Source organism: Platalea leucorodia, assembly GCF_965183815.1.
Source record: "Platalea leucorodia genome assembly, chromosome: 5".
Taxonomy (NCBI): Eukaryota; Metazoa; Chordata; class Aves; order Pelecaniformes; family Threskiornithidae; genus Platalea; species Platalea leucorodia.
In genome coordinates, this window is record NC_138827.1 from 60,906,919 (window position 1) to 60,933,200 (window position 26,282).

Sequence of the window (26,282 nt, forward strand, 5' to 3'; positions counted from 1 at the left end):
CTGCAATGAAAGAAGCAAAAACTGTTTGGTGTCTCAAAGGAGAGCGGGTTGCCTAATGAAGAGAGGGGAGAGGCAGGAGGAATCGTGCTCTGGCGGGGGATATTAGACATGTTGCCGAAATGGAGGGGGAATTGGGAAGGTTTGGCAGCTCAGAAGGGGATTTCCATTAGGGGGCACATCATTTTTCTAACAGAGGGAAGAGCTAAGAAATTTGAGGCTAAGAACGATCTATTCTAGAATTTGTAGCACAATTTTAAGTAGGTAACATTAGATCTTCCACTGCAATTTCGCCATTTTTACAGCGCACAGGATAAATTACCCTTTGTGCTGCTCTGTAAGGTTTAGTTTCCAGCTGCTTTGTGGAGTATTCTTCACATTTCTAGAGTAACAATTTGTGCTTTTTTTGCTTTTTAAAATCTATTTTTTTTTTTTCAGTGTCTGCTTTTGTAATACTTAGCTAGCTTTCAGGTTGTGCATTTGAGTAGTTGAGTTTGGACTGTCTTGCGTTTTTTTTCCTTGTGCCTTCCTAGAGTGATAATTTGGCAAGACTGCATTATGTATGTTAATGTGATGCTACAAACACACCTGTATTCAGATTGAAGGAAAGAGGTAAATATTTTCCTTGACTAATTACCTCTCCCATGTGCGAGTGGAAGCTTTTGCTGAGAAGGTAGTTTTCATTCATGTGTGGTTTTAATTCAGTTTTGGTCTTAATTTAGATCTTTACCGCATATGATGAAGACAAATCCCTGTGCATATGTTAAAATCTGACCTTCGGTTTGCTCTCTGCATTCACTAATGTGTTTTAAAATATTTTAATATATGGCTTTCCAGGCTCCAGATCAATAAACCAATGGGTCTGAAATGACAGAGTGCTACGATATTCCTCTGTAATTTAAACATGATTAGCTGATGAAGGTTATGATCAATATGCCAGGGGAAGATAAATTAATTGATATCATCCTTTCAGGATGATAAGAGGCCTATTGGAGGTGGGATGTAACTAATGAAGCTGCTTCTTCATATATACGAGCCATTTTTTATTCAATGTATTCTCACTAAATCATGGTTATGCCATCATTCATTTACATGAAAAACATAAGCCATGGACCAGTTTGTTATTAAAATTGCATTCATTTGAGAAGAAATTGTATGCTTACACTGCTAAACAATATCTCTGGCTGTGTTATAACAGATTGAGGAAAAATAATCTTGGAATTTACATGAGTATCTTTTTATATTTTCTGAACAAGTCAGATTGAATGCTGTTAGTTTAATTACAACAAGTTTCTGTGTGACTTTTTAAGTAGATGCCAGTAATTGTTGACATTCCGCCTCACTGACCCATTTTGGGGGGAGATGGTGAGAGTGACTACAGACTCCTTTGTACAAGTTTCATAAAGTGCTTCACTTCATGAAGATTACTGCATGCAAGGAAGCTAAATTTAGTTAGTGGTATTTTTGATTAGCTACTACACTAGTCTCTCTTTCTAAAGACCAAAATTTTGTTTCCTTTTCAATTCATGACCCAAAAGGTAGGCAACAAATGTAGTGTAAAAGATTTTATTTTTAAGTATTTATGACCTAAAAAGAGCTCTTTCCACAGGCCTCAGCTGAATAGCAAAATGAACTAAAATTCCAGTGCATCACAGAATTAATTCCTGAAATAGTTTGACTTTTTTTAAATTGAAAAGGAGGAGAGGTAGGGAAGTTGCTGCATTTTAGATCAGCTCTGTTTCCATCTTTTATTATGAGTCTGCTAAGCTGTATATAGAGATGTTAATGACTCTGATCCCTGTATCCGTTTGATAAATGCTGCTTTTCTTTACATGCTGAAGAAAATTTCTTTATAAAATGCGAAATAAATTTGGTGTTTTTCCAGCTGTGCTAGTCCTGCTAAGTAATAAAAGCTAAAACTAGAAATCATGATATAGCTTCTTTCCATAATGAATTTGAATGGGATGTGATGTGTGGCACCACTAGTCCAGGTATTCTATGTCAGGGACCCTTTATCAGTTTTATTATTCCCATTATCCTTTGCTTCAAATGCTTTAAATTTGTGGTTTCCAAAACTGATTGTCCCAATGCAGTGGCTGGTAATTAAGAAAAGTCCACCTTTCCTCAGCATACCTTCTTGTAAACTAAACCTGCTTGGACTGGGAGTGATAGCTTTCCTAATGAACCCTCGCTCTCTGATGTAGGACATCTTCCAGAATCATACTAGTAAATAGCACCGAGATGCACTTGAACGAGATTGTTAGTCAAGTGTTGCTCATTTTTATATTCTGTCTGCAAGGAGAACATCCCAAAAAAGAATGGAAAATGTGTACTACTATAAGCTTTGTCAGTGTGATATTATAAGCACATAGTGGACTTGTTTATAGCATTGCTGGTATTGCTGTTTGTAACTTGCACAGCTGTCTTTTCCCCTTCTGCTTGGATATTACTGGTTCTCTGGTGCTCACCTGGTGGAGTGAGAGTTTTGGGGCAGTTTCATCCGTGTGGATAACAGAGCTCGAGTCTCACGTGGAGCATAATGTGGACCACCAGCATCTGTCGTCTTAATTGGATGTATTACCATCAATTTTTGGAGCAAGCTTTGGCAATGGAAAACCTTGTTTTGTGCGCTCTGTGTATTTTTGACATACCATATTTTACAGTGTGTACTGTAGCTTACCTGTCTGTATGTTTTATTTTTCTTCAGTTGCTCAGAAGATCGTTGCAACAAGGAAGAAACAGCAACTCTCAATTGGACCCTGCAAATCTCTACCAAACTCTCCAAGCCACTCATCCGTGTGTTCTGCCCAGGTTTCTGCCGTACATATCAGCCAGGTACAGACAATAATGAATGCTTGCTTGAAAAAGGAACCGATACATTGCTTTTCATCTAATGTATTTAATGCCAGTGCTCTTTTTGCTGCTTGATAGGTAGTTGGCATTTTTTTTTGAAAGGTATCAGTGATCTGTGGTTTGAAGCAATATTTTTTTTTTTAATTGGCTTGACTTTGTTTCAAGAAACTGCTGCAGTAAAATAGTTCAGCTTTAAAGCCATCTTTGATTGTACTGATTTATGCCCAGCAGCCTGCTGTTCTGAGTAGACCAGTTGTTACAATAGCAGGATTTGCTGTACTGTGTTTTAAAATTACCTCACTATGTTTTTGGTTATTGCTCTCATTCAGTTGTGTGCTGAGTGATAATAGCTGGTGTATCTCAGTGGTTAATGTGCTAGAATTTTACATTTGTGAGCACTGTGCACAGTTGTAATTGCCTGTCTCTGTTATGCTCAATTGAAATGATTCCTCTTTAATGACATAGCGAGATATGTTGCTATTGACTTGTAGATTCTATGTGTAAAAACAAAACAAAATGCTACCTTAATGTATGCCAGGAAAGTCTGGTGGCCTTGGTGGTATTTTTGGAAACATACGGTTAATAGCAAAAATTTCTAACTTGCACAATTTTTACCCACATACGTTAAGACACTCTACTGTATTTTCCTTGCGATACCCTTCCTCAGTATCTTTGTTTTCGAGTGTCAAGTGATAATCTCTGTGTACATTCACAGTTAGGATGTATATAAGCTCTATCATTCAGATCCAAGACCTTTGCAGCCAGGCAGATTGTGTTCCCGCTGTGCTCTCACTCTCGGCAGATGGATGTATAGGGCCATCGTACTGACCCTTACAGTCTGTGGCCAGAGCTGTGGCCTGGCTTCCTGATTGCCACTATAGCAGTCTGAAATGTCTGATATACACCAATTCTCCAACTTTCAGTCTAAACTCAATAATATGCCACTAATGTCTTCTAAGGTTATGTTGCAGTCTTGAGCCACCCATGTGGGGTTTTGTTTTGTCTATGGACATTTCTCCCACACTGAGAGTGTCTGCTGTTTGGCAAAAAGCAGTAGAGAGAAGAGGTGTTCTGTCTTTGGGGAAAAGGTTTTGTGGCCTTTCCCGCCCCTTCCCCCTACCCCCCACCCACCCCTCCCCCCGCTTTAATTTGACATGTTGCTGTCTTCTGAAAGCACTCGTTCAGATTTCTACTACGGGGTGAAGGCTCTGGTTCTTCTGTGGTCATAGTGACTGGTCTCCTTTTGTGCCCTAGTGGAAACTGCCACCATTGGGTTAACTCTAAACATGTAGATGCCAGTTTGGTCTTTGCTGTGAGATGTTGTGCTTTGAGCTGAGTCCAGATACCGACCTCAGACTGTGACTCTCACTTCTGCTGATGATGCCAAAAGAAAATGCTGAAGTTCGGACCCCCCTTTCTGAAGCAGGTGCTAAGGTGCATGACTCTTCTGAAGAACCCTGGCACCTTCTGGTGAAGTAGAAGTTCCTCATATGGAAGTGGTTCTTCCCTTTCCTATCATATGTGACACTGACCTAGTTTCCTCAGCCATCCTCTCTCTGACTAGTTCATTGCCACAAGTGCTTGGAACGAACCCTCTATGTGAATTGCTTTTGTTCCAAATAGTTTCCTCCAGGCAGTTGTGTATGTTCATACTTCTAGACCGAGAGGAATTATGCTGCCTGTAGGGGCTATCTGAGACCCGTCCTGTTCAGTGGTGAAAGAGGAAAAGTGCTGTCACAGAACTGTGGTGAACGAATGGCACCATTTCCAGTACTGACCTTACTCTTGGATCCAAGAATGATCTAGTTCATAGTCATCAGCAGACTGAATATAGTTTTTCAAGACTTTCTGAGGAGTATAGATGATGCTTTGTACAACCTAATCTTAGCCAGTTGCATCTCTGTGTTCTGCATTGTCTTAAAGCAGTTACGATCACCATTCTTGTTAATGAAGCTTGTTTGATGAAGAACTTCAGATATCTAGTTTCTTACCCAAGTCTAGTTTGGAAGCCAACAGCAAATACAAAATTCTGGACAAGTACTTCATCTACACAGCAAACTTCTTGCCAGTAATAAGGGCTGTTTGGGAAAATCAAGACAAGGTAGTTTTTGTGATAAGGATCCATACCATCTCTTTCAATAAAAATGAAACCATGTTCTGCCTTACCAGCTGGCGTAATTATCTAACGGGGCAATTGCAACACCAGTCAAAGATGTCTGTCTTCTGAGACTGATGTCATGCCTAGAAGTATAGGCCATAAATCTGTTTCATGTCTTACCACCTTTGTGCTAGACTTAAAGGCAGTACGACCTTGTTTAATGAAAGGAAGATGAATCCTTATCCTAGACTTAAAAGAACTTTGCAACTGCAATTCCAAGTTTAAGATGATCTGGGGGAAGATTTGCCATTTCTGATCTTGGCTGGAAGACTGGCTGGTGTCTTGCCCTTTAGAACATCTCTTTTGACGTAATGATGCTTCACTGAAGATTTCCTCTATGAATCAAAAATGTTACCATTACAGTGCCCTGTCACTTGCATTCTCTGCAGGAGTGAAGGCCTTCAGAAGCAGTGGTTACACAGATCACTTCAGGTAAAGGGAGATATTGTTCCTTCTCTGGTTGGATCACTCTGGTGATCTAACTCCTGCAAACTCGCCAGATGACTCTGCAGTCAAGAGCTTAGGCTTTAGAGAAAGGAAAAAAGAAAAAAAGAAAAAAAGTGTCACCTTACCCAATCTAGTCCTTAGCATACCTTGGGGAAAATTCTAAGGCTTGATACCAGCAAGGGCTTCTCCACCCAGTAGTTTCAGTTTTCAGTGAAAGACTTGTTTGTGTGTTTAGATGCATGTCTATACTCATGTCCAGTAGTCCTAGGTGGTGAACACCTAGGTAATGTCCCTTTCCAGAAAATGCTCTCAGATATGTCTACACTCATCCGCTTATGTATTTCCAGGGACCTGTTTCACAGAATGAGATGCTTCGTATTCCAATGACAAAATCCACTTGTGTTTGTAGTAGGCGCTGCTTCTGTTTTCCTTCTCTGACTTTTTGTTTATAATGTATGTACGTCAGTCAAGGTGAGGGTTTTACTTGGAAACCTTCGATAGCCAGGGTCGATAACCGCTGGTGCAAGTACTGCACGTACATATGTGGGCTTTCAGGGCAGCACAGAATGCATGCAAAGAATTTTATTCTCAAATCCAAGGGTATCATTCATGATCCATGATGGACAGAACTATTACATACTCTGTCAACAAGAAGGATGGTGCAATATTGCTTATATTCTGCTAGGAAACAATCTATCTGATACATAGAGAAGTACTTCAGTCAGCAGCTTACCTTCTGTTTTTTCTGAACACTTCAAGAAGTAGACTGAGTTGTTGTGAGAGGAAGAAGTGTTGTTCAGTGTGTTGAAGGCCTCTTGTTGGCCACAGGCCATCTCGGCATAGGTCTTTTTACTTTTGGCCATCAACAAGACACGCCGGGGGAGTACAGACCAGTCACTTCTGTATTAAGTGTCCTCCCCATCTCTATCCCACCTTTCGTTCCCCCTCCTCCTGCCCCTTGCCAGTCTTTCTAGGCATGATATGCTTGTAGACCATGCTAAATCTTACTTCAAAATAGCATGAGTTCCTCTTACATCACAAAACCATATAGGCATTCCTTTTCCCTAAACTCATTCCTGTACTGAAGAAGTTGCTTGTCCTTTACACCTGACATATCAGGAAGGTATTTTTAAGATATTAACTTAAAAGAATAGTGTCAATATCCAACAGTTCCAAAGGGCTCTTTTCTCTGCCCAGACCCTGAAAGTGGAGATCATCTTGTTCCAAAAACGACGAGGCTGCTCAGGTGGGTGCCGCCTTCGGTCCTCAGTGCATTCCACCTGAGCTCAAGATGCATCAGAAATCTGTGTGAAGTAGCCTTGTACTGGATAACCTGATGAGTATTTACCTGGAGCTGTGCCTATTTTTAAGTTTACACTGTTGTAAAAACATCTGAAAATCCCATGACACGACACCTGTAGTTGCTGTTTGTGTGAAGGACTTTGGGCCCCTCTTACAGACAAATTGATGATGTGGATATTCCAGCTAGGCGTCCCCAGCAGTGTGAGCTTACTGGTGGACTACAGTTTTGAAGGTAAACATGAAAAGATTTTTTACCAGTGACAATGTTTCCGTGCAATCTGTAGTCTGCATGTATTTTCACACTTGCTTCTTTCCTGGAATTCAGCTGTTTATGTTCTGCTGTGAGAGGGGATTGAAATGGCACCATGTTTCCGTGTCTGCCTGGACCACATGTATTCTGCCGTGACAGAGAGGGACCTTAGACACACACCTTCCATGCTCTGAATTTAAAAATATTACCTGAGTGAGTAGCGAGTGCTACAGTGTAATATCACCTGCAAAATCATTATACATGTTCACTGCAGCGCAAGGAAATATGTTTACTGGTCAGCAGTGTCACTCTCGTAGGAGATCTGCATTATACCTGAGAAAGGTACGGAGCTTAACATACATTTTACTAAACTGCAGCTCAGGTATGGCTAGCATACAAGCTTGCTCCCTACTACCTGCTGAAAATCTGTAAAGATGCATTATTTATGCTTGCACTATGCCTCCATAAAGTTTTTACTACAACATGATTGTCTAAGTATGTAAATTAAACTATTAAAAGCAAAGTGCAGTCAGCTTAATCATCCGTTATTTTACTGTATATGAGACCTGATTATGGATAAGCACTAAATATTAGGGTACAATTATCTTATTTATAGTGGGGGTCATTTGGGATGAAGTATTCTGTTTGATATTTTGGGCACTTGAGTAAAGAAGAGACTACATTGCTTAACTAGCTTTTCCTTCTGCTTTTTCATGTAATTGCAAAACAAAAACTGAAAGAGAAGTGAAAACAATATTTAATACCATTGCAACATACATCATAATCCTTTTGTATTTAAGATGTTATTTCTAAGTAATCTTCAACACATTTAAAATAAGCATTTTATATATATGTGTATGTGTGTGTATATATTCTCCTTCATTCATGTGCATAGTTTCACACACAGTACACATGTATATGGAAGTGCATTCTCCAGGACTCAAATGTTAAAACTCAGTGCATATGTCGGTGTACTTTTTCCTCCTTTGTTTATCTTCACAGGACCGCAGTTAAGTTCCTGTGTTACTTCTTGTTATGCCCGTTGTTACCTTTTCCTTTCGAAGGTGTCTTAAACTTCAGATTCAGACTTGATATTCTTTTAGATTTTCCAGTTCATAACGCAGTCTGTCACTGTAGTATTGAAGCCTATTGTCACATTACAATTACAATTAAGTGTTATTAGTAATTTCATTGAGATGACTTTTTTCGAATGTGCCAACTTACTTTGTCTTCAGAAGTTGTCTTCAGATTTTCCTGGTGCTTTCTTGGTGTGTCTGATAGGACAAATATGCTCTTTCCTCTACCTTGCTGCTACAGTGAGAAAAGGCAAAAGCTCCTGAGATGGACGTGTTCTAATATGTCCCAAAGGATGAGGTGAAACTGCTAAGTATGGGAAAATAATACACTTATTACAAGACAGTTTGGTCTTACTTTGGAGGGCTAGACTTACTGAAATCTCCAGAGTCATTTATCTGGACCTAGGTTTGAAATCTGCTGTCAAATTTGTATTCCATGGCAGCATGCTCAAAGGTTTCTGGCTTTTACCGAGGCAAGGACTAAGCAGTTTCCTCCTTGATCTGTCTTCGGATGTGTGACTGTATATCACCAAAATCCTGTGAATAAATTGGACTCACACCTATAGTGTTTTCAGATGAAAGACTGAGATAATGTGAGTTTCAGAAGAGAAATCGTACACAAGCGGGCAAAGAAAACTGTGTCGCAACTAAAGAATTTTCCATGAGGCTTCTGTGTTCCTACAGGAGTATGCTTTTCCCTGCTTTCCCAATAACAGAAGGTGCAGACAACAAATGCATTCTGTCATAGGGTGTGTAATCTGTGCTTTTGGTCAAGGCTTGCTTTATTCCTACAGTTCCCAGGCTCCCTGAAGCTGTGGCAATCTCTGGCCTGTTTCAGAAGCAGGACCTGCTGCCCTCATTTTCTCCTCAAGCAGCGGTTAGAGATGACTTTTCTGGAGGGCATCCTGGTATATCTAGAGAGCAGAAAAAAACATTGATTCTGTTTGTATTGGGTTGCTTGTTGAGAAGAAAAAATTCAGTTTTCTTTTTCTTATGCTATCATTTAGTGGTTTGGCCTGGTATCTGTACTACTATGTAAGCTTTATGAACCATTTGGCAATACCAGATAATTTATATAAGGTGAATATTTTGCCTTCTTTGCATAATGGGGCAGTCAGGAACATGCCCCTTGCAAATACGAGGTTAAGTCCAACCTTTTCTTAATGCAGGTCACTGTTGAGCTCCTGTCATACCAGGTAAATTACTCACCAGATTGTTTACTAAGGAAACCTTAAATACGTAAAAGCTTTGAAAGTGTGGGATTTGACTTGATTCAATCCTTTTTCTGCACAGAACTGTGGACGTGGTATACGAAGTTTTATATTTATTTTTTTTATGAGGTACTGGCAGGAATCTCATTACAGGCTTTAATGCTTTCATTGGCAGTGTCTGCCTTTGAGGTAACTGCATTGAATGGGCCTGTTTGGTCAAGTTATGCCAGGCTGATAGCTTCATCTGAGTTGTTCTTGTCTGGTAACAGTGTAGTGACAATACTCTGCTAAATTTGTGCTTGCTGCCATGACCTTGAGTTTTTTACAGCATCGGCCTACAAGGCAACGACGCTAGAAGCCTGTGTAGATACTAAAGGTACATGTTTCTGTAAATGGAGTATTGGCCATTCACACAAGGTGCATTCTGGAAATAACATATCCCCGAAATGAAAGACTTGCAGGGTTTTCTGTAACGGTGTGCTGAAGTCCGGTGACCACCATCAGGCTGTGCATCTTCCTAGCAGGAAGGAAAGTCAAGGCTGTACTGTGTATGTCCAGAAGCCAAGCATGTTTCAGAATGGGCATGCTGCCTTAATGAGGACAGGAAAATCCGTCACCCGAGAAAGCCAAACAGGGATGTATCTGTGTAAATGGTTCTACTGGGGCGAATAGTATCCCTACCTAGAGTCATTTGATTGACGTCTGTCACTATTGCCATGAGTCTGGTTAGAGCAGTGACTCAGAAATGGCCCTTTATGCTGACATCTCAGGTACGTCCAAGTCTTGAGAGCAGCTTAGTGGAAAAACTTGATTGAAAAGGTAATGTTAAGCTGTGTAATGTCCCAGTGGGTATTAGAGTGCTTATTTGGTTGGTTTTGACTGCCACAAATTTGACCAGCTTGTCCACAGTCCGCAAATGGGTTTATATTAGATACATGTTAGGTTATGTGTGCTCGAAGGAAGATTGTTCTTCAGATTCACCGATTTGATTGTTATGACTTGGGACAAATGTTAAGTTCTGTGAATTATAGTTATTGCCACATGTCCTAAATCCTGTACTTCACTCTAGTGAACTTGTTATTAAATGCTTGCATACCAATGGCAGGAAACTGCTCTCTACAATCTTAATATGGCAAAGTCCCTAGACTTCTGTTTGGTGCAAGCAAACAACCAGACAGAGACCACTTGCCACCCTTTGTTTCCTTCATCAGCATGTTAAGTTCAGATGTTACCAAGAATATGGTTTCCAAGTGCTTGTCTGGTTGCTTTTTTCATTGCTCCTGTCTGTGCAGGCTGTAAGTTGGAAGTCATGTTCCGAGCTCTTTCTGATCAAACCCATTCTCTCTATGGAGGTGTTTTAGAGCAGCCATATAGTTTTATATGTTTGCTGATTATGGGCACCCTCAGTAGGAGTTGGAGCTTGTTCAGTATTGGTGGCCATGCTTTGATTCTATGGAAGCCTTGAAGTTTTCCACTCTTAATTCTTTTATTGAAATAGATTAATTTTTTTTCAGCCAGTGGATTTGACATGACTTAATTTGAAACCACCTCAGAATTTTATTTACAAAGTTGGAAATCCAGTGGGGTTAGTACGTGTGAAAAGAAACATAGCCTGCAGGACTTCTTATATAGAAGCTGTCTGTATAGGAATGTTTGTCTTTGGGGACTAGAATGCCCAACATGTATGTGTGTTCCTTCAAGAGTTACTTACTCCTGGAAAATAAATCACTTAAAAACCCAGGAGACAATGCCTCACTGCCAAAAAGTATAAAATGATGCTGTAAGATGATGAAAGATTAAAAAGGTAAAATTTTAAGGAATCCTTTATGTACTCTGTCTGGGAAGTAGGCACTTAGCATAGACATCTCTTAATTTAAGTTTTTAAAAAAAAAAAAAAAAAAAGGTGGTGCTGCACAGTTACCAAGTTGATCAATATTATGAAACAGAACATAGCTGCATCCTTTTCTTTTCAACAGCTTGCGGTTCAAATCCTGTCATCAGTCTACATCATCTGAATCTTTCCTTCTTGCCTTTTTCCTCTCCTTTCTGTAGAAGAGGCTTCTAAACGTTTTGAGGCATAACCCTGTTGTGATCTTTTTTTCCTCTACCATCTTCATCATTTATTGTCATCTTTTTTTCTCCTCGGGTGAGCCTTGCAGCTGCATAGTTTTAATTTTAAATGTGTTCAGTGCCTTTTCCCACTAATGGTTGCTTCCGTAGATTTTCCTTCTCCCTCATTTCCCCCAGTTTGGTTCAGTCATGGCAGAGTGGACAGTAGGTCACCACTCCCGTCTGAAAGCCGTTCCTTGACACCAGCGTCATTGGTTTCCTTCCCTAATGCTATTTTGCAGTTGTTGAGTTTCCAGATGTTCACCTCCTGTACCTTCCTTTGTCCACCACGTTTTAAGGCTTCCGTACCACCCTCCTCATCTTTGACACGTCCAGTGCTTTGAGTACTCATTTTCAAAATCTTTGACTGCTCGGCAAACTTTTGATGATTGCTTTTGGAGTGTCCTAGTTACTTGTTGTTTTTTCATTACTTTTCTTCATGCAAGATTCTTTCCTGTATTTCTTCAGAGAGGTAATCTCTGACTTCCACTGGTTCAGTGTGTCTTCAGGCAGGTTATTCACCCTCCTGTATGTTTGGTGTGTTATTTGGTGTCTCAGCAAGTTGCCATAGAGAAAGGGAAAGTGAATGTGGGGTAAATTAAAGTCACTTCTTCCCAGGTCATCCTGCTCTGGTGTTACCATTCTCTGCTAGGATGCTAAAAATTATCATTTCAGCTGTCATTCTTTCATCTTCTTTGTTTTATATGCTTGGGCCATCTCTAAATCCTGCTCTACTTTCTCTGGGCACTTGAAAACGTAGAAAAACTCTCTCACGATCCTCTCTTATTTTCAGTACCCTTACCTCTGGCTTCCTGATAGCCATGCTTCTCCAATTCAGTCAGAATGAAGGGAAAATGAAATTTAATGTCCTTTTATGTATATATATTTATGTTTATATATGTTTAAAGAGGGGAAAGAGGAGAACTTTCTCCATCAAAAAGCCCACTTGCTGTATTGTCAGTCCTATCCTGTCACACAGAAATGAGCTGATGAAAATGTTATTTACAGAGAAACAGTGACTTTTAGAAGTGGTGTTCCAGGATTTCTATCTGCATTTATTGGCCCTTCAACCCAAATATGACCTGCTCGTCTCATGCCTCTTCCTCTTTGCCCTTCTTCTTGAATTTAAAAAAAAAAAAAAAAAAAAAAAAGGGCTGGTAGAATTAAAAGGCTGGTAGAATTGCAGGGGGACTTGAAATCACTAAAAGAAACTTCAACTGGATGATATAAAGAAGGATTGTCTCCTTCTCAGTTCTCCTTCAGAGGTTTCATTTGGACGGATCACCTCTGCTTGCAACTTGAGATCCTGGTCCTTATGCTGACCCCCAAGGAGTGGGTGAGAAGTCCCGTCATGCTGCTGGTGCCTCCCCAGAGGAGTGCCTCCACCGTATGGCAGCTCTGTGTGCATGTGAGACCCATCACTAGCGTAGGAGCAACGCTGAAGAGTAGACTTTGGAGTGCCTGCTTTTCCTTCTGAGCTTTACCCGGTGAATTCCTACGTACAGCAAGTGAGATGAGACCCAGTCACATGTTACGTGTCATGGGAGAATCCTTCTCCTCAGGCACCCTGCAAATACCCTCTTACCTTCTTTCCTCAGTTCTTTTAGGAAACTGGACTGCTTTAAAGATGTTCTTTTACCCTTTTGTGTGCATCACAGACCTTTATTCCCCCCTCATAAGTTACGTGTGAGTTTTTGTCCAGACCCTTCACCCACTGCCGCTCTTCTGGTGAGCTTTTTGTCAACAGCATGCAGAATTTTCCAACTTTGCCCTGCCCCCATCGCCCATCAGCATATACAGTATATCCTCAAAGGGTATACTTGTATCTGATAGGAAAAAAATATCTCCTTTTGTCTTCCCAGACTATTTCCACATCCTTTGTAATGATGTTTTTGGTACTTATTGATGTTACATGTAATAATAAAAACAATAATAATTAAAAAAATCAAGACTTTGTTCTTAATCACCTTTTGGTCTTTTCCATTCTGTCTGTTTTCCTCACTTTCCTGCTATTCATCACTTGTTACCTCAACTCATTAATTGTTTTATAGGCTGAGTGACTGCTTTATTTCTTACAAGACTATGATGTAACTTTATATTTTTGGCTACTTTGGATAAAAGGGAATGTCTTCCTTTAAGGTTTTGTATCCCCATACCAATGGCTTCAGCAAATGTGTTGTGAACAATCTGTCACCGTAGGAGCCATTTTACAACATTTAATTATTTTCATTTTCTTGATTAGCTCTCAGTGAACTGAGGACTCCAGGCTAGGATTAAGTCCAGCTATGCAGTTCTATGGCACTAGGTATTTTTTCTTAGGTTTGAGGCAGAATTTGGTTTAGCAATTTTGAAGTAGAAAAAAAGAATTTAAACTTTCCTCAATGTTTTGCTTACTCTTACACTAGAAAAACAAATGAAATTGTCTATATCCAGTTAAGGTTATATTGTGTAGAATGAAAATGTGCCTGCCACATCAACAGAACCATCTAAGTTTTCAAAAAATAATGGCAGGGAAAATATTTAAGGCCTTGGAATAGAAATGTGTGGAAAAGTGGCAGTAGGGCAGTCCCGCTGTGTTCCTGAGCCTAGGCTGCTGTTCTTGCATATCAGGACTAAATAAGATACAGCTGTGGATTGTAATGTCTTGAAAGCAGTGTATCACTGTTTAACTTTAATCCTTGCAGACCAGTAATGGAGGAGGGAGTTTAAGTGATTATTCCTCCTCTGTCCCATCAACTCCAAGCACCAGCCAGAAGGAGCTACGGATTGATGTTCCTCCCACTGCCAACACACCAACTCCTGTCCGTAAACAGTCCAAGCGCCGATCCAACCTCTTCACGGTGAGTGAGCCAAGGAAGAGACTATTGCTGTGTTTTACATAGTGCTCTGTGGTGACGGCCTGAACTTCAACCCTGTTGAGTTGAGCTGGTCTAATCCAGACAGGAGTGTTGAGATGGATCTGTAGGCTTGAAAACACAAACATCTTAGAATTACCATGGGGCGGTTCTGTTTGAGGACTTAAACAGAAACTAAATACACTGAAGTTATGCTGTTGGGAATTGCAGTGAAACAAGTGAATCCGCAGTTGAATTCTGGAGCCTTTGTCTGACTTTAATTCTCAGACCTGTGTAGACTCCCTGGTTTGGCAGTAATCAAAGAGAAAGCTGGGCCTGTGCTCCCCAATCCTGCCCTTACACTGAGTAATGCTGCTGGCTCAGGGCTCCCATGTGAGGTCTCCTGTGTTTGTAGAGAGGTCTCAGGGTTTATCATGGGAATACCATGCGGTGCTGCAAAACAACTACCCCGTGCTACTTTTATTACTATACAGTCTCAACTCACTTTTCCAGGGTTAAGAGAGATGATGGAGATTAAAGTGACTTCTTCCCAAACCATCTGGTTTTTGCTTCATTGAGAGGCAAAAACAAAGTACTAAATAGAAAGCTTGACTGGTCCAATGTGATAGGTCTTTGTTATGCATAAGTAGTTTGGGAGATGATAAGCCTTGAGTGATGATTTCCTTAGTTTAGCAGTCCTGCTGAAAGCTTTGGGATTGTATTGCGTGCATAATTGTGGTTTTGTAAGCAGGTTTTTGACACTTAACATGCTTTATAGCAAGCAGGAATCCCTGTGGGCTTGCACGTAAGTCCCTTGGTGATTGTAGCTACACGTTAGTTGCTTTTAGAAAGACACGACTTCCCTGTCATCATAAAGAGTTTATGGTTTTTTATTCCAAAGGTGATGTCATGTTCACTTCCCAAAACTAGCTTGCTCCTTGGTCGTATCCAGGGAACTGCATACAAAAACGGTAGAACCATTTCCTTGTACTCTAAACAAAATCTGACCTCTTGGCCTGTAGCGAGTAGAAAGTTTTGTCATTGTTTCGGAGCTCTGACAGCACAGAGTCCCAGGGATGGTATTTCATGTGTCCATCCCAACGGTGGTATTTTAATTTAAAATGAGATCTTCAGACTCCTACAAAGGAATGAAAATCATGCATTTTTGTTTAGGTGCAAATGTCTAGGTGCAAAACAATAAAATGTGCAAAAATGAGTGGCATGTGAAAAATTGTCCAATTTTTACGCTGATATTTTATAGCAATTGTGTGGATTTCCTCCTGTTGGTGGGAATACTCGCTGCTGTTCGGACGTACTCAGGAGTTACCAACCCCACTAGATGTCAGTGTCAGCCCAGAAACTGCCAGCAGAGTAGTACCTCTGGAAATAGAGTTGAGACGCTACTGCATCCCTGAAAAGCATTCGCCGACCATTTCTGGTCTGAAGGATGCATAAAATGCTGTAAGGGCTGTATAGATGTTGTTGACATCTGGGAAACTGAGGATGTTTTAAACTGGAGTTAAGTGTAAATTTGAGAAAGTGAATAGAGAAAAATATACCCATCTGCAATTGTGGAAAAGGTTTGAGAAGAACGTTAAGTCAGCTGCATTTGCTATAAACAAATAGACTAAAGCTCTCATTTGTGATCATTAATAACATAGTGAGAACCAAATTTACTAATATGAGAGGATGTTGATAGTTGTCTTAATGTCTAACACCTGGGGGGAGATTGGGGGGAAAACAAGTCCTATGGAAAAAAAAAAATATATAATTTTACTTTTCAGAATTAGTTCTGTCTTTTAAGATCTGGGCATATTGAATGTTGTGTAATGAGTTGCCCTGTAATCCACGTCCTGAAGTATTTAACGCTGACCCTGCTGTAACCCAGGTTTCATGCCATATCAGCCAAGTTATAACCTGGAATTGTTTAATTGAATAAATAGATTGAATAAATAAATAGACCAGTATTTTCTGTCTAGTTATGAATGGAGTGCGTAATCAAAATATTTTATTGTTTAGCTTTGGGTTTCTTGCTGTGCTTCTTTCCTAGCCTGTTACTTGCTTATGCCTGTATCGCTTGCAGAATCAAATATATTTCTGTTTAATTGCAAATTACCCCTTGTTATCTAGCATAGGTAATATGTTCAGTTTCCTACATGAAGATCTTTTAGTGTTGGAAGAAAATTGGGTTAAGTAGAAAACAGATATGATTTTTCTTAAATCGATTACAGCTTTTGAATTGGAATAGGGTTTAGAATTTTAAGCATGTTCATGTTTAAGTGCATTAAATGCAGTATCTGATTTTTTTGACTTTGAATATTAGTATTTGCTGTAAAGCTATTGTTGCGATAGCTGACTTTCTACTTAGGTGATAAAATAGATCAAATATTAGCAGAAGGGTAAAGGTCCTTTGTTTTGTGCAGTGTATTAACAGGGACAACTAAATAATAGCATATAGCGCAGGTGGGAATTTAAAGTGTATGTGAGGTCCATTTCAGTAAAGAACTGATTTTAACTATATGTCCAGTCCCATGTGGGATGAATGAACTTCTAGTACAGTGAGATGCATCTCCTTTCCCATATTCAATATTACTTCTTGCTTCTTTGCAGAATTGCAAGCAAGACTTTTTTAAAAGTTAAAATGAACTCTCTGTCTCGGTATCTAATAGTACAGATCAGTATTCTTACTTTTGGAGCTCTCGGGACTGCTGATAGTGGATTCTGGTTGTGCCCTAACTCAGATGCTGTATCCCTCTGGGATTAAATCTTATTTCACAGACCTAACTTGGGTGAGATTTTATGTTGACGTAAGTCTGCGTATGACTTCCAATGCAAAGGGGAAATGAGTCAAATTATATTCCTGCAGGTGTGTTAATTTTTTTGGACTTTTTCTGGTTTGCTTGAATAAAGTTTTAAATAGAACGACTTAATGTGTAGATGTGACATCAGAAAAAGTCCTAGCAAATGTTGATCCAGTATGGTTTAGAGACTGTTTTATTCGCACTATAGGATGTAAGATACATTGTGTGTGTCATAGGTACAAAAGCATAAAAGATCAGAATATATCTCTATTTCACTGCACGATTTGTCTTTATAAATAGCAGAGCCTGCTAAGATTCTCCACTTGAAAATTTTCTGTATTCTGTGATTACAAGCAGCTAGAATAGAATTTACCTAACAGAAATTCCTATGTTTCTCTACTTTTGCCATTTGATAATATTTTGCATATAGATATTTCCTTTCTACGTGCAGTGTATTATTTCCAGATGCAGTTACTTTTATGGAATGGAAGATGTGATGATTTAAAAATAAAAATGAAAAACTAGTGCATAGATATTTAGCTTGCTTTTCAGAGGCAGGATCCTTTCTTTAAAAAAGTCAAATAGAAAAGAAACATTCAAGTTGACAACTTCCCTCCCAAGGATTTGGCTACCTTCACTGAGTTTCTTTAAAATGTCACTTACGGGCGCTTTGCGCCATTGAAGCATTGTTTCGCCTTGTATTATTGGGAAGTGGCACTTTCAGATTCAGAAATCTGTCTTGAAGGACAAGGAACAATAGTTATCCTGAACATTGGATTTCATCCCTCCCACTTGTTTTGCTTTCTTTCATTTATTCTTTGTTTAATTCCCCAGCACGTCATTCCATTGCCCCGAACCATAGTAACTAGTGACAGGAGCCCGCTCCCGGCGGAGCGGGGAAAGCAGCACGGGATCCCTGCTGGGTAAATGTGTTGCTTAGAATGGTGTTACTTGAAGTCCTCCTCCCTGGGTTTTCTCCCTCCCCTTCCCTCTTCTCACCCCCGAAGGCAACTGCTTTGGGGATTTTTTTTCTTCCTTCCACCCCTTCGTATAATATGGAAAATGGGTATTAGCTATCCGCGATCCTAATCGTTCTCCTAATTTCAGTGTCTTTCAAACACCTCTTTCTGCTGAAAATGAAAAGTGGGATCTTGTGTCGCTCTGGTTTTCATTAACTTCCCATTGTGGTACTGGACATCGCAAATGTATTCGTTTCATATATCATCTCTGATTTGAAAAAGCACATGAAAATGTTTTCCCATTTTCGATATTGTGTGAGTAATGTTCCTATTGAAAAGTAATGGAGTGAAGTTGTCACTTGTCAGTTCAGTTATTAAGGAGGATGACTCTCGGGTCTTCTTTTTGTAATAAAATAAATCTGTCACAATCATTATGTTCATGCGTTCTTTCATAATAATGGACTGGAATCTGAATAACTTCTTAAAATTACTATATAACTTTATAAAGTCATGAAGTGAGCACTGTGAGCTTACTCCTAGGGCATTTCTAACGTTACAGAAAGCCAAGATCAGGCAATTCAAGGTTTAAACATTGGTTAAATTTTACTCATGCTGATTTTTCTTCATTGTGTTCAGATAACTTTTTTCAGTATCAATTGCTACCTTTTCTTGTAATTCCAACTTTATAACCATCCAAAAGTAGAAAAAAATAGAAAGTTAAAGTCAGTATGATCAAAACCAGCATCATAAAATTACATTTCTAAGTAGTTGATAACAATTATAAAAACCATACAGATATAAGTTAAATGTATGCATGTATATATCAGATTTTTTTAATGAGAAGCTGGAACCTTCACTCCTCTTTGGAGCTACTGTTGGAGACTTCAGAAACTTGTCCTCTGATCTGCTGGGTCTTCAGGCAGTGAAACTGTAACTCTTTAAACCCAAATGCCATTTCAAACAAGTGGATGGCTGAAAATTACAGGTGGTATTTTAGTATTCAGATTTTGGGGTAGTTGTGTACTTTTGTAGGCTCTAACTTGCACCCTTTGAGTCTATATTTATGTGTCAAAATACTTTTTTTTAATTGCTTTAAAAAAGGAAAAAAAAAGCATCCTCTGTGTGAACCGCTACATTTAATGGAGCGCAAACTTTCTTTTTGCTCTGCAGTCTCGGAAAGGGAGTGACCCAGACAAAGAGAAGAAGGTCCTGGAGAGCAGAACAGATAGCATTGGAAGCGGTCGCGCAATCCCAATTAAACAGGTAATGCCGAAATAATTTTTTTTTTTTTTTTTTGCTTTCCGTAGTTGGAGACACACCTCGGGTCTTAAGCACTCTGATGGCGGGCCCGTGCGCCAAGACGCGTTTGATGTGCTCTGGTGATGAATGTGGAAGTCACTCACTTGACATCAATTAGGAGAGGTTCCTATGTGTATTAAAATAGGATCATTAGAATAAGAAGAGGGAAAATGTGACAACAGGCCTAATGAAGTGCAGTCTGCCGGCCTGCATATGGAGCGGGTTTCTAGGCTGTGCTGGCTTCAAAGCTGCCTTTGTAGAGGGGGCTTTGATTGGGCCGTGTGCTGCCAGTCGGCGGGGTAAATCAGATCGCTCTACAAGAGCCCCTTGTGATCGCAGAAATAGCCTGATGTGGCCCTAATTTGCTACTGCAGACGGACATCTGAACACAGTTTCAGGCTGGTTTGTAACAACGAGGCAATTAGTTGTGATAATCATAGCCGGTGTGTCAGCTGTGCGCTCTTGTTTGTAATTTGCTAATGAAGGAATTGTAACTTTGATTAGGTTCAGTTTCATTTAGACCTTATTATATAAGAGAACGTTTACAGCTGTAATGTGTGGCCTTAATTAAACTTCCTCATTACACAACAGGACTTGAATTCAAGGATTTGTTTTGGTCTGTTTTACTAGCCTAGATGCACTTTCATTAGCCCAGAAACTCAATGCTAAATTGTAGCTGTGAACACTCCTTTGAAAGGCAAAAGCAATACCGGCATCTAATGCGAGGTATTTGGGTGAATGAGATCATTTACTTTCTCAAATTAAATTACACTGAATTCGTGTGGTTAAGAACACCGCGCTAAGCGTTTGTATGGGATGCTTTACAAATAGTTTCTGTGATAGCATTTGCAAGTATTTACTTTCGTGTGAGTTACTGTGCTGGAGATAGCAAAAGTGCCAAGGGAAGGGAGTTTATTTTCTTCCCACAAGGTTGTTTCCAGTTTCTTTTGGTGGCTTTCCTGCCCTCCAGAGGGTCACATCCCTCTCCTAATCTTTCCTCAGTCCACGCTTCATCTTGTCAGGTAGCCCTGGGTCTCCTATTTGGGGGTGGGTTTATGTGCTCTGGGGGGTTTGTGGGTTTGGTGGGGTTCTTTTGGTTGTTTTGTGTTTGTTTTTTGTTTTTTGTTTTTTTTTCCTTTTTGGAAGTAAGGGGGAGATGATTTTGTACCCTTAGCTATTTGCAGTGATTTTCTTTCTTAAAGGCAGTTAAAAAGACCTTTTGGGACCATCAGGCAGCAAAAGTGCTGTCGTATCTCTGAATGTCTAGTAGACAAATTTTAATCAAACACACTGCAATTCAGAAGAGCAGTTTGAAACCAGATAAGCTCAGTATTTGGCTCTGCCTTCAGGGGAGGAGATTCCAGGCATTTAAAACAAGCTGCAATTTTTTTTTTTTCCTACAGCTTTTGTATGGTACGAGAGGGGTTAGACCGGCTGGAATTCTTTTGGGTAATGCTAATTAAACAAAAGTGTCTGCAAATGCAGCTGAGAATGTAAAACTAGGAATACACTTTTCAATATTTATTCAAGGCATATATACTGTTCTTCTCTAAAATGCTGTTGTATGAAATTAATTTGATTGAAAATGCACTTGTAGGGAGAGTATTGTAAGATAAGCATTTTAAGTGTGATTGCACTATACCATGTTATAATGAAATATCCCCTACAATCTCTTGAATTTCTGTATTGAAAAATTCTCCCTGCAACCCCTACTTGTATACTGAGTATGGCCAATCTTTTGGGAATGCATACTTTCGTTATTAATCCCAATTATGGTAATTTCATTTTGTCACATACAAGCAATTCTCAGCAAATATTTGAGCAGGTCTGTAGTCAGCGGTTACATCCTATTCATCAGGGTTTTGGAAGGGTGCTAGAAGGGAGGCTGAACGGCATGCGGTGTTGTAGGATGGCTGCTGTCAGTGGTATTTCACATCATACTTACGTGTCAAGAGAGTGGATTTTGGACTTCATTGGTTTTCTACTTTAGATGGAGAGCTCCTATCAGTAGAGGCGGCACCAAGCTAAATTGCTGATATGCCTGTGTTCTTGGTGGACTCTACAGGTGCCAGACAGGTGGATGCTTCCCTGAGGCAGCAGAAATTCCTGCTAGAAAAGATGGTGTCTTCTTTTTATGCATTAACTGTGAATAAGACAGAGGGATGTGAAAAGAAACTTCTTGGCCTAAAAGCTTTAGTATGTCATGCTACTGTGCTTCTTACAGTGAGAAGCCCCTTCTGTCACGCTATGTTTCTGTGACAAACGGTCAGGGTAGAGACAGAAAAATCTGTTTTCAGGAAGTTGAATGCAGATTATAGTATTCACAATTTTGCTGTCGGAGAACCATCTTATATCATTAAAAGACTTTTCTTTTTAATCTTTTTGTCACCATGTTTTCCAGTGTTTGTCCTCCTGTTAGCCCAAAGTCACATTGCTGCACTACCCCGCGCTAGAATCCAGAGTAACCTCCAGTTATATTAAATGTTCTCTGACTTCTTTAAGCTGCTGTTGAGCAAAATGCCTTTGCCAGCTTCATGCGCATGGTCTTCTACTATGTCTTTGGGACATCTTCAAAAACATGCAGTAACCAGGCCTTTTTCATATCTGTTGTCAGTATTTTGTTTTATTCTCTGTATGTTCTTACGTGCACGGCAGCAATATTTAAAAGGGCTGCTGGCAAGGCTGTGCTTCTGGTGCAAGGCAGAAGTCCAAGCTCATACTTGCAGATCAGTGCTTCGGTTCTGTTGGTTGAGCTTATTTACAGATTTACCAATTAAAAAAAAAGTAAATTATGGTTGAAACTCAAACACAGTGGATTTTGTGCTCTCAGTTCACTGCTACTTGAAAAAAAGGTTAAAAAAAAAAAAAAAAAAAAAAAGTCTTACTATTCAGATGTTGAAATCAATGGCTTGGTTATCCAGTGTATTTTATGGTGCCTGCGGGTTGTTCTTATCTACCCAGGGTCTCCAAAAAATCAGAAATACTATTTCCTAACTTAAAACCAAGCCAAAACAACCCCAAAATAAGAACAAAAGAAAACGCCACAAAACAAAAACAAGTTCATTGGAGATCGGAATGTTCTGGTTTTGAGTAAAAAATGAAATCTTTGCCCCGAGGCGCACATGAAAGGTGGGAGGAAGAGCTGATATTAGTCAAGTATGTTTGTGTGTGGTGGGGAGAGCACAGAATCAATGTGTGAAAAGTCAGCTCTCGAGGAAGTGTAGAAAATGTGATGATGTGGAGTTTGTCATTGATCTCAACTACATTTTTTTTCATAGATCAGGTCTGTATTGCAGCTGTTGAACCAACATAACTACGGTTGATGTCTGTCATCAAAGTGATGCTTTTGTATATTTGGAGACAGTTTAAACTGGTAGAGGAGTGGGGTTTTTGTAGGGGCATTTAATTTCTCTCCTGGTTTCCCTCTAAATGCACTTACACATCTTGTGAAGTGAGTGAGCTATGATGGCATAAAGAGTTGCTTATAATTCTGTATTACAGCCTTTCTGGGACCCAGATACCAGCCTGCACGGCTGCTAGAGTTTGGTGTGGTTTTTGGTCGAAAGAAGCCAAGAGTTGCAACCTGCTCCTGAATTTCTGTTCTCCGTCCCTGAATTCCTGAGGCTTTGGGGGAAATAGGCAAGGTTGTAAATGGCACGTTTCCTTCCAAGGAAGCACCTCGCTCCTTCAGGGCTTTTTCTTTAACTTAAAGCAATCTGGTCGAAAGGGGTTAATGTTCTTATTCTTTCTGTCCTTTCTAAATGTTAAAAATCACTTTTCACTGCAGTGCTATATATGGTTTTATTGGTCTAAGCCATATAAAACTGTTCTGACGAACCTTCTTGCTCCCAGCAGAAACCCAAAACGTAGGCAATGAAAACCAGGTTTGTTTTTTAAAACGTGGCTGCTAACTTCTGCCAAAATACTCTAAGGTGAGTGAAATTTTGGGAAGGCCAGTTTCCCCGGGGAGGTACAAACACCTTCTGCATGCACAGCAGTATCAGCATGCCTTAAATCCTGTGCTCTTACCATCCTTTGAGAACTGTGAATGCCATAATTTTCCAAAAAGGAAAAAAAAAAAAAAATCTCACTTCTGAGCTGTTTAAATATCTTCTACTAATCAAATGGAGTCAGAAAATATCTGGAACAGTATTAGCCCAAAGTTAAAATCCATAGAAAGTTCTGTACTTCTGAGAAAGAGGCAGTTAAACTAAAAATACTTAAGCTCTCTTCTGTAGCATTTCTCATACTACCCTTAAAGCAAACTTAGGGTGAATGTCTTACGCTGTTTGGAGTATCCTCTGTTCAAAACCATTTATTCTGAAAACAAAGACTTGTTCTTGGTAGCCTGAGTGAATATTTTGAAGAATGTATTAGGCTGTACAGTTTAGGGTGACATACTTTCTGAGATGGGGGGTGTTTGTAGAGTTTTGGGAAGATTACTTTGTTTTCTGTGGTCTTGCTAAATCTTTATCAGCAGGGCATATTCAAATAAAAAAAAAAGCACAACAAGAAAAATAAAAGCAAGAAGCTCAGCTCAGCGGTGAGTGGGCTTGTCATGTATTAATTTTTCATTGCTGTGGAGAATTGTACATACATAATCACTTGATTGCAGTGGGAGTTAGCGAGCTCCTATGGTGTCATTTGCATAAATCTTGTTAAGTCAATGGCAGTTAATGAAGTACAAATGAGCCTGGAGAAGGTGACATGCAAATCGTGGGTGGCAGATGGGAGGTCTGTTTTTGGGATGGCAGCTGTGTGCTCTTTCTTCCCCCCCCCATCCCCCCCAGATTAGAGTGTAAATAAATACGTAAGAGCTGGCCTTGACTTTGTGCTTTCAGACCTTCTTCTATTTGCCATTTGCACTTAATCACAGATGCTCATATTATTATATGGTCCAACTATGTAACCTTGACTGTTCTTTTGCCAAAAACTGGTCAAAATAGATTTTGACAGGTTGCCTCAGCCCTTGGCTTACCCTGGGAGGTGCTGCACTTCTTGTGCCCCCAAATTCCTGCATCGTTTAGGAAGAGCAAACTTGGTCTGGCTTAAAAATAAGTGTTCTAATGGTTAATGTTACGCTGATGACATAGTGAAAAATTTGCCATCCATGACTTGCAAAGGTGAACTTCAGAATCCATTCGCTTCTCTCAGTTTGCAAATGGCTGTATTAATGGAGAAAGTCGAATATCTTATTCAGGCTTTACTTTTAGGTGATATTTCAAATGACCTTCTTTGCCTACCAGCTTGGCACATTTAAGTACATTAAAGTAATCTTAATGAAATTAGGTATTTTGTCCCTTTTTTTTTTTTTTTTTTTTAAACTCTGAACTAAATATGGCAAATATTTTTTAGGTCAGGGCTGAGATAGGGGCTTCATCAGGAAACGGGGGTGGCATCACTGATTTGCTTTTTGGGAAAAAGAGTTTGGTTCCTGGATGCACAAGTTGCAGTTTTTCGTTAAGATGGGCGTAAACAAAACTGGAACTTCACAGCGTACATCTGAATTTTATAAAAAATGACATTAAACTTGGCAAAGATAACTATTTGAAAATGCTTTCAGTAAATGTCAAACTTCACATGAAAAAAAAAAGTCACTTTGGTTAAATAGCTTCTGAAATATTTGAGAAATTGCGTTGCGACTTATGATCCCTTATCGGCAATTTTTTTAAGTAACTTTTAAATCAACTTGTGCATTCCCAAGAATTTCTTTTTAACTTTTTTGTTTCAAGCCTGGCCATTGTGTTGTCAATTTTCAATCCTTTCCCAAGTGCTCTAGCCTTAGAAGAATATAACTGAAGCAATTTGTCAAAAACATTCCTATTCAGGGAAAAATCTGTCCTATTTTTAAGATATACTTAAAAAAGCCAAAATATGGGATTTTTATTTAATTAAGGTTATTTGCTAGTGAACTCTTTTAATACATTGTCTGTGTGCTGCTCTGTGGAAAGAATCCCTGGGAAACTGGGAATTGCTTTATTTCTCAATGATTTTTTTTTCCAACCTAGTCTCACCTGGGCACTCTAAGCACCTGCACAGCAGCCCTTGGCCTGAGGACTTTAGAAAGCACGTGAAAACAGAAAGAAGAGGATTTCAATGTGGTTTATCTCAAACTTTGTTTTTATTAGACTTAGTCTTAGCAGTCGCTCTCGATATGTGTCTGGGCAGAAGCTTTGCTAGTAAGTTCAAGCAGCGTGCCTCTTCCAGCCTGACCAAACGAATGCTTTGCAGTGGCTGGCTGTGCTGCGGAGGGCAAGGAGGCGAGCTGCAAGGTGAGGCAGGATCTTCTGATACCAACCATTTTCCTTCCATCCTTCAGCATGTCCAAGCTTAGGCTGTCCATTTGCATTTCTTCCCTTATTTCTGATCACTAAATTTCCAGAGTTGTCTTTATGTAAATTTTTAGCCCCAATAGGTGGGACTGTAACACATTTGTTCCCTATCAGTCTGCATTGCTCAACTTCAAAAAAGAGGTTTTTAAAGCTTAGTTTGAATTTTAATGGACTTTGCCCCATGTTATCTTTCTGACCTCCTGTTTGCCTACTGCTCTGTGCTGCTCAGCCACCTCCTTCTCTTCCGTTCCCTACAGGTGCAGGTCAGTCCTGCCTCTCCTTACTAGTGCTTTTCTTCTTCCTAACCTCCTTTTCCTTTGTTATTTTTTAGCTCTATCTGGGATGTTTATGTGTACAGTACCAGTTACACCATTCTTGTGTGGAATAACACACAACGCTATGTTATCTTGATCCTTCTTCCCTTTGAACCAGAAAGAACATCATACCTGAAATCTGTTTTGCCCTAAAATACCCAGGGCTGTCTGTACAGCTGTTAGAGCATTTCAGCAAGTATGGCAGTGTCTTGGAAATAGGTTTTGAAAAGAGATCGTCTGCCATGTCTAGTCAGTCTAACTGATGTCCTTAGTCCTCCTCACTAGCAGAAGAGCACTGTAATGCTTCAGGCAAGTGTCAGACCCGAGACCTGCCATCATC

The 26,282-nt window shown here is 39.7% G+C and overlaps 1 protein-coding gene across 3 annotated transcripts in view; it reads left to right on the plus strand.

Moving 5' to 3' along the window:
- Positions 1 to 26,282, plus strand: part of AGAP1 (ArfGAP with GTPase domain, ankyrin repeat and PH domain 1) — a 387,788-nt gene that overhangs the window by 185,861 nt on the left and 175,645 nt on the right. For 2 of the 3 annotated variants that reach the window (XM_082314678.1, XM_082314680.1), the window contains exons 7-9: positions 2,705 to 2,832; positions 14,088 to 14,243; positions 19,168 to 19,260. In XM_082314678.1, coding sequence (XP_082170804.1) covers positions 2,705 to 2,832; positions 14,088 to 14,243; positions 19,168 to 19,260 — 377 coding nt within the window. The remainder of the gene's footprint in view (positions 1 to 2,704; positions 2,833 to 14,087; positions 14,244 to 19,167; positions 19,261 to 26,282) is intronic. The other variant, XM_082314679.1, reaches the window with a different exon arrangement.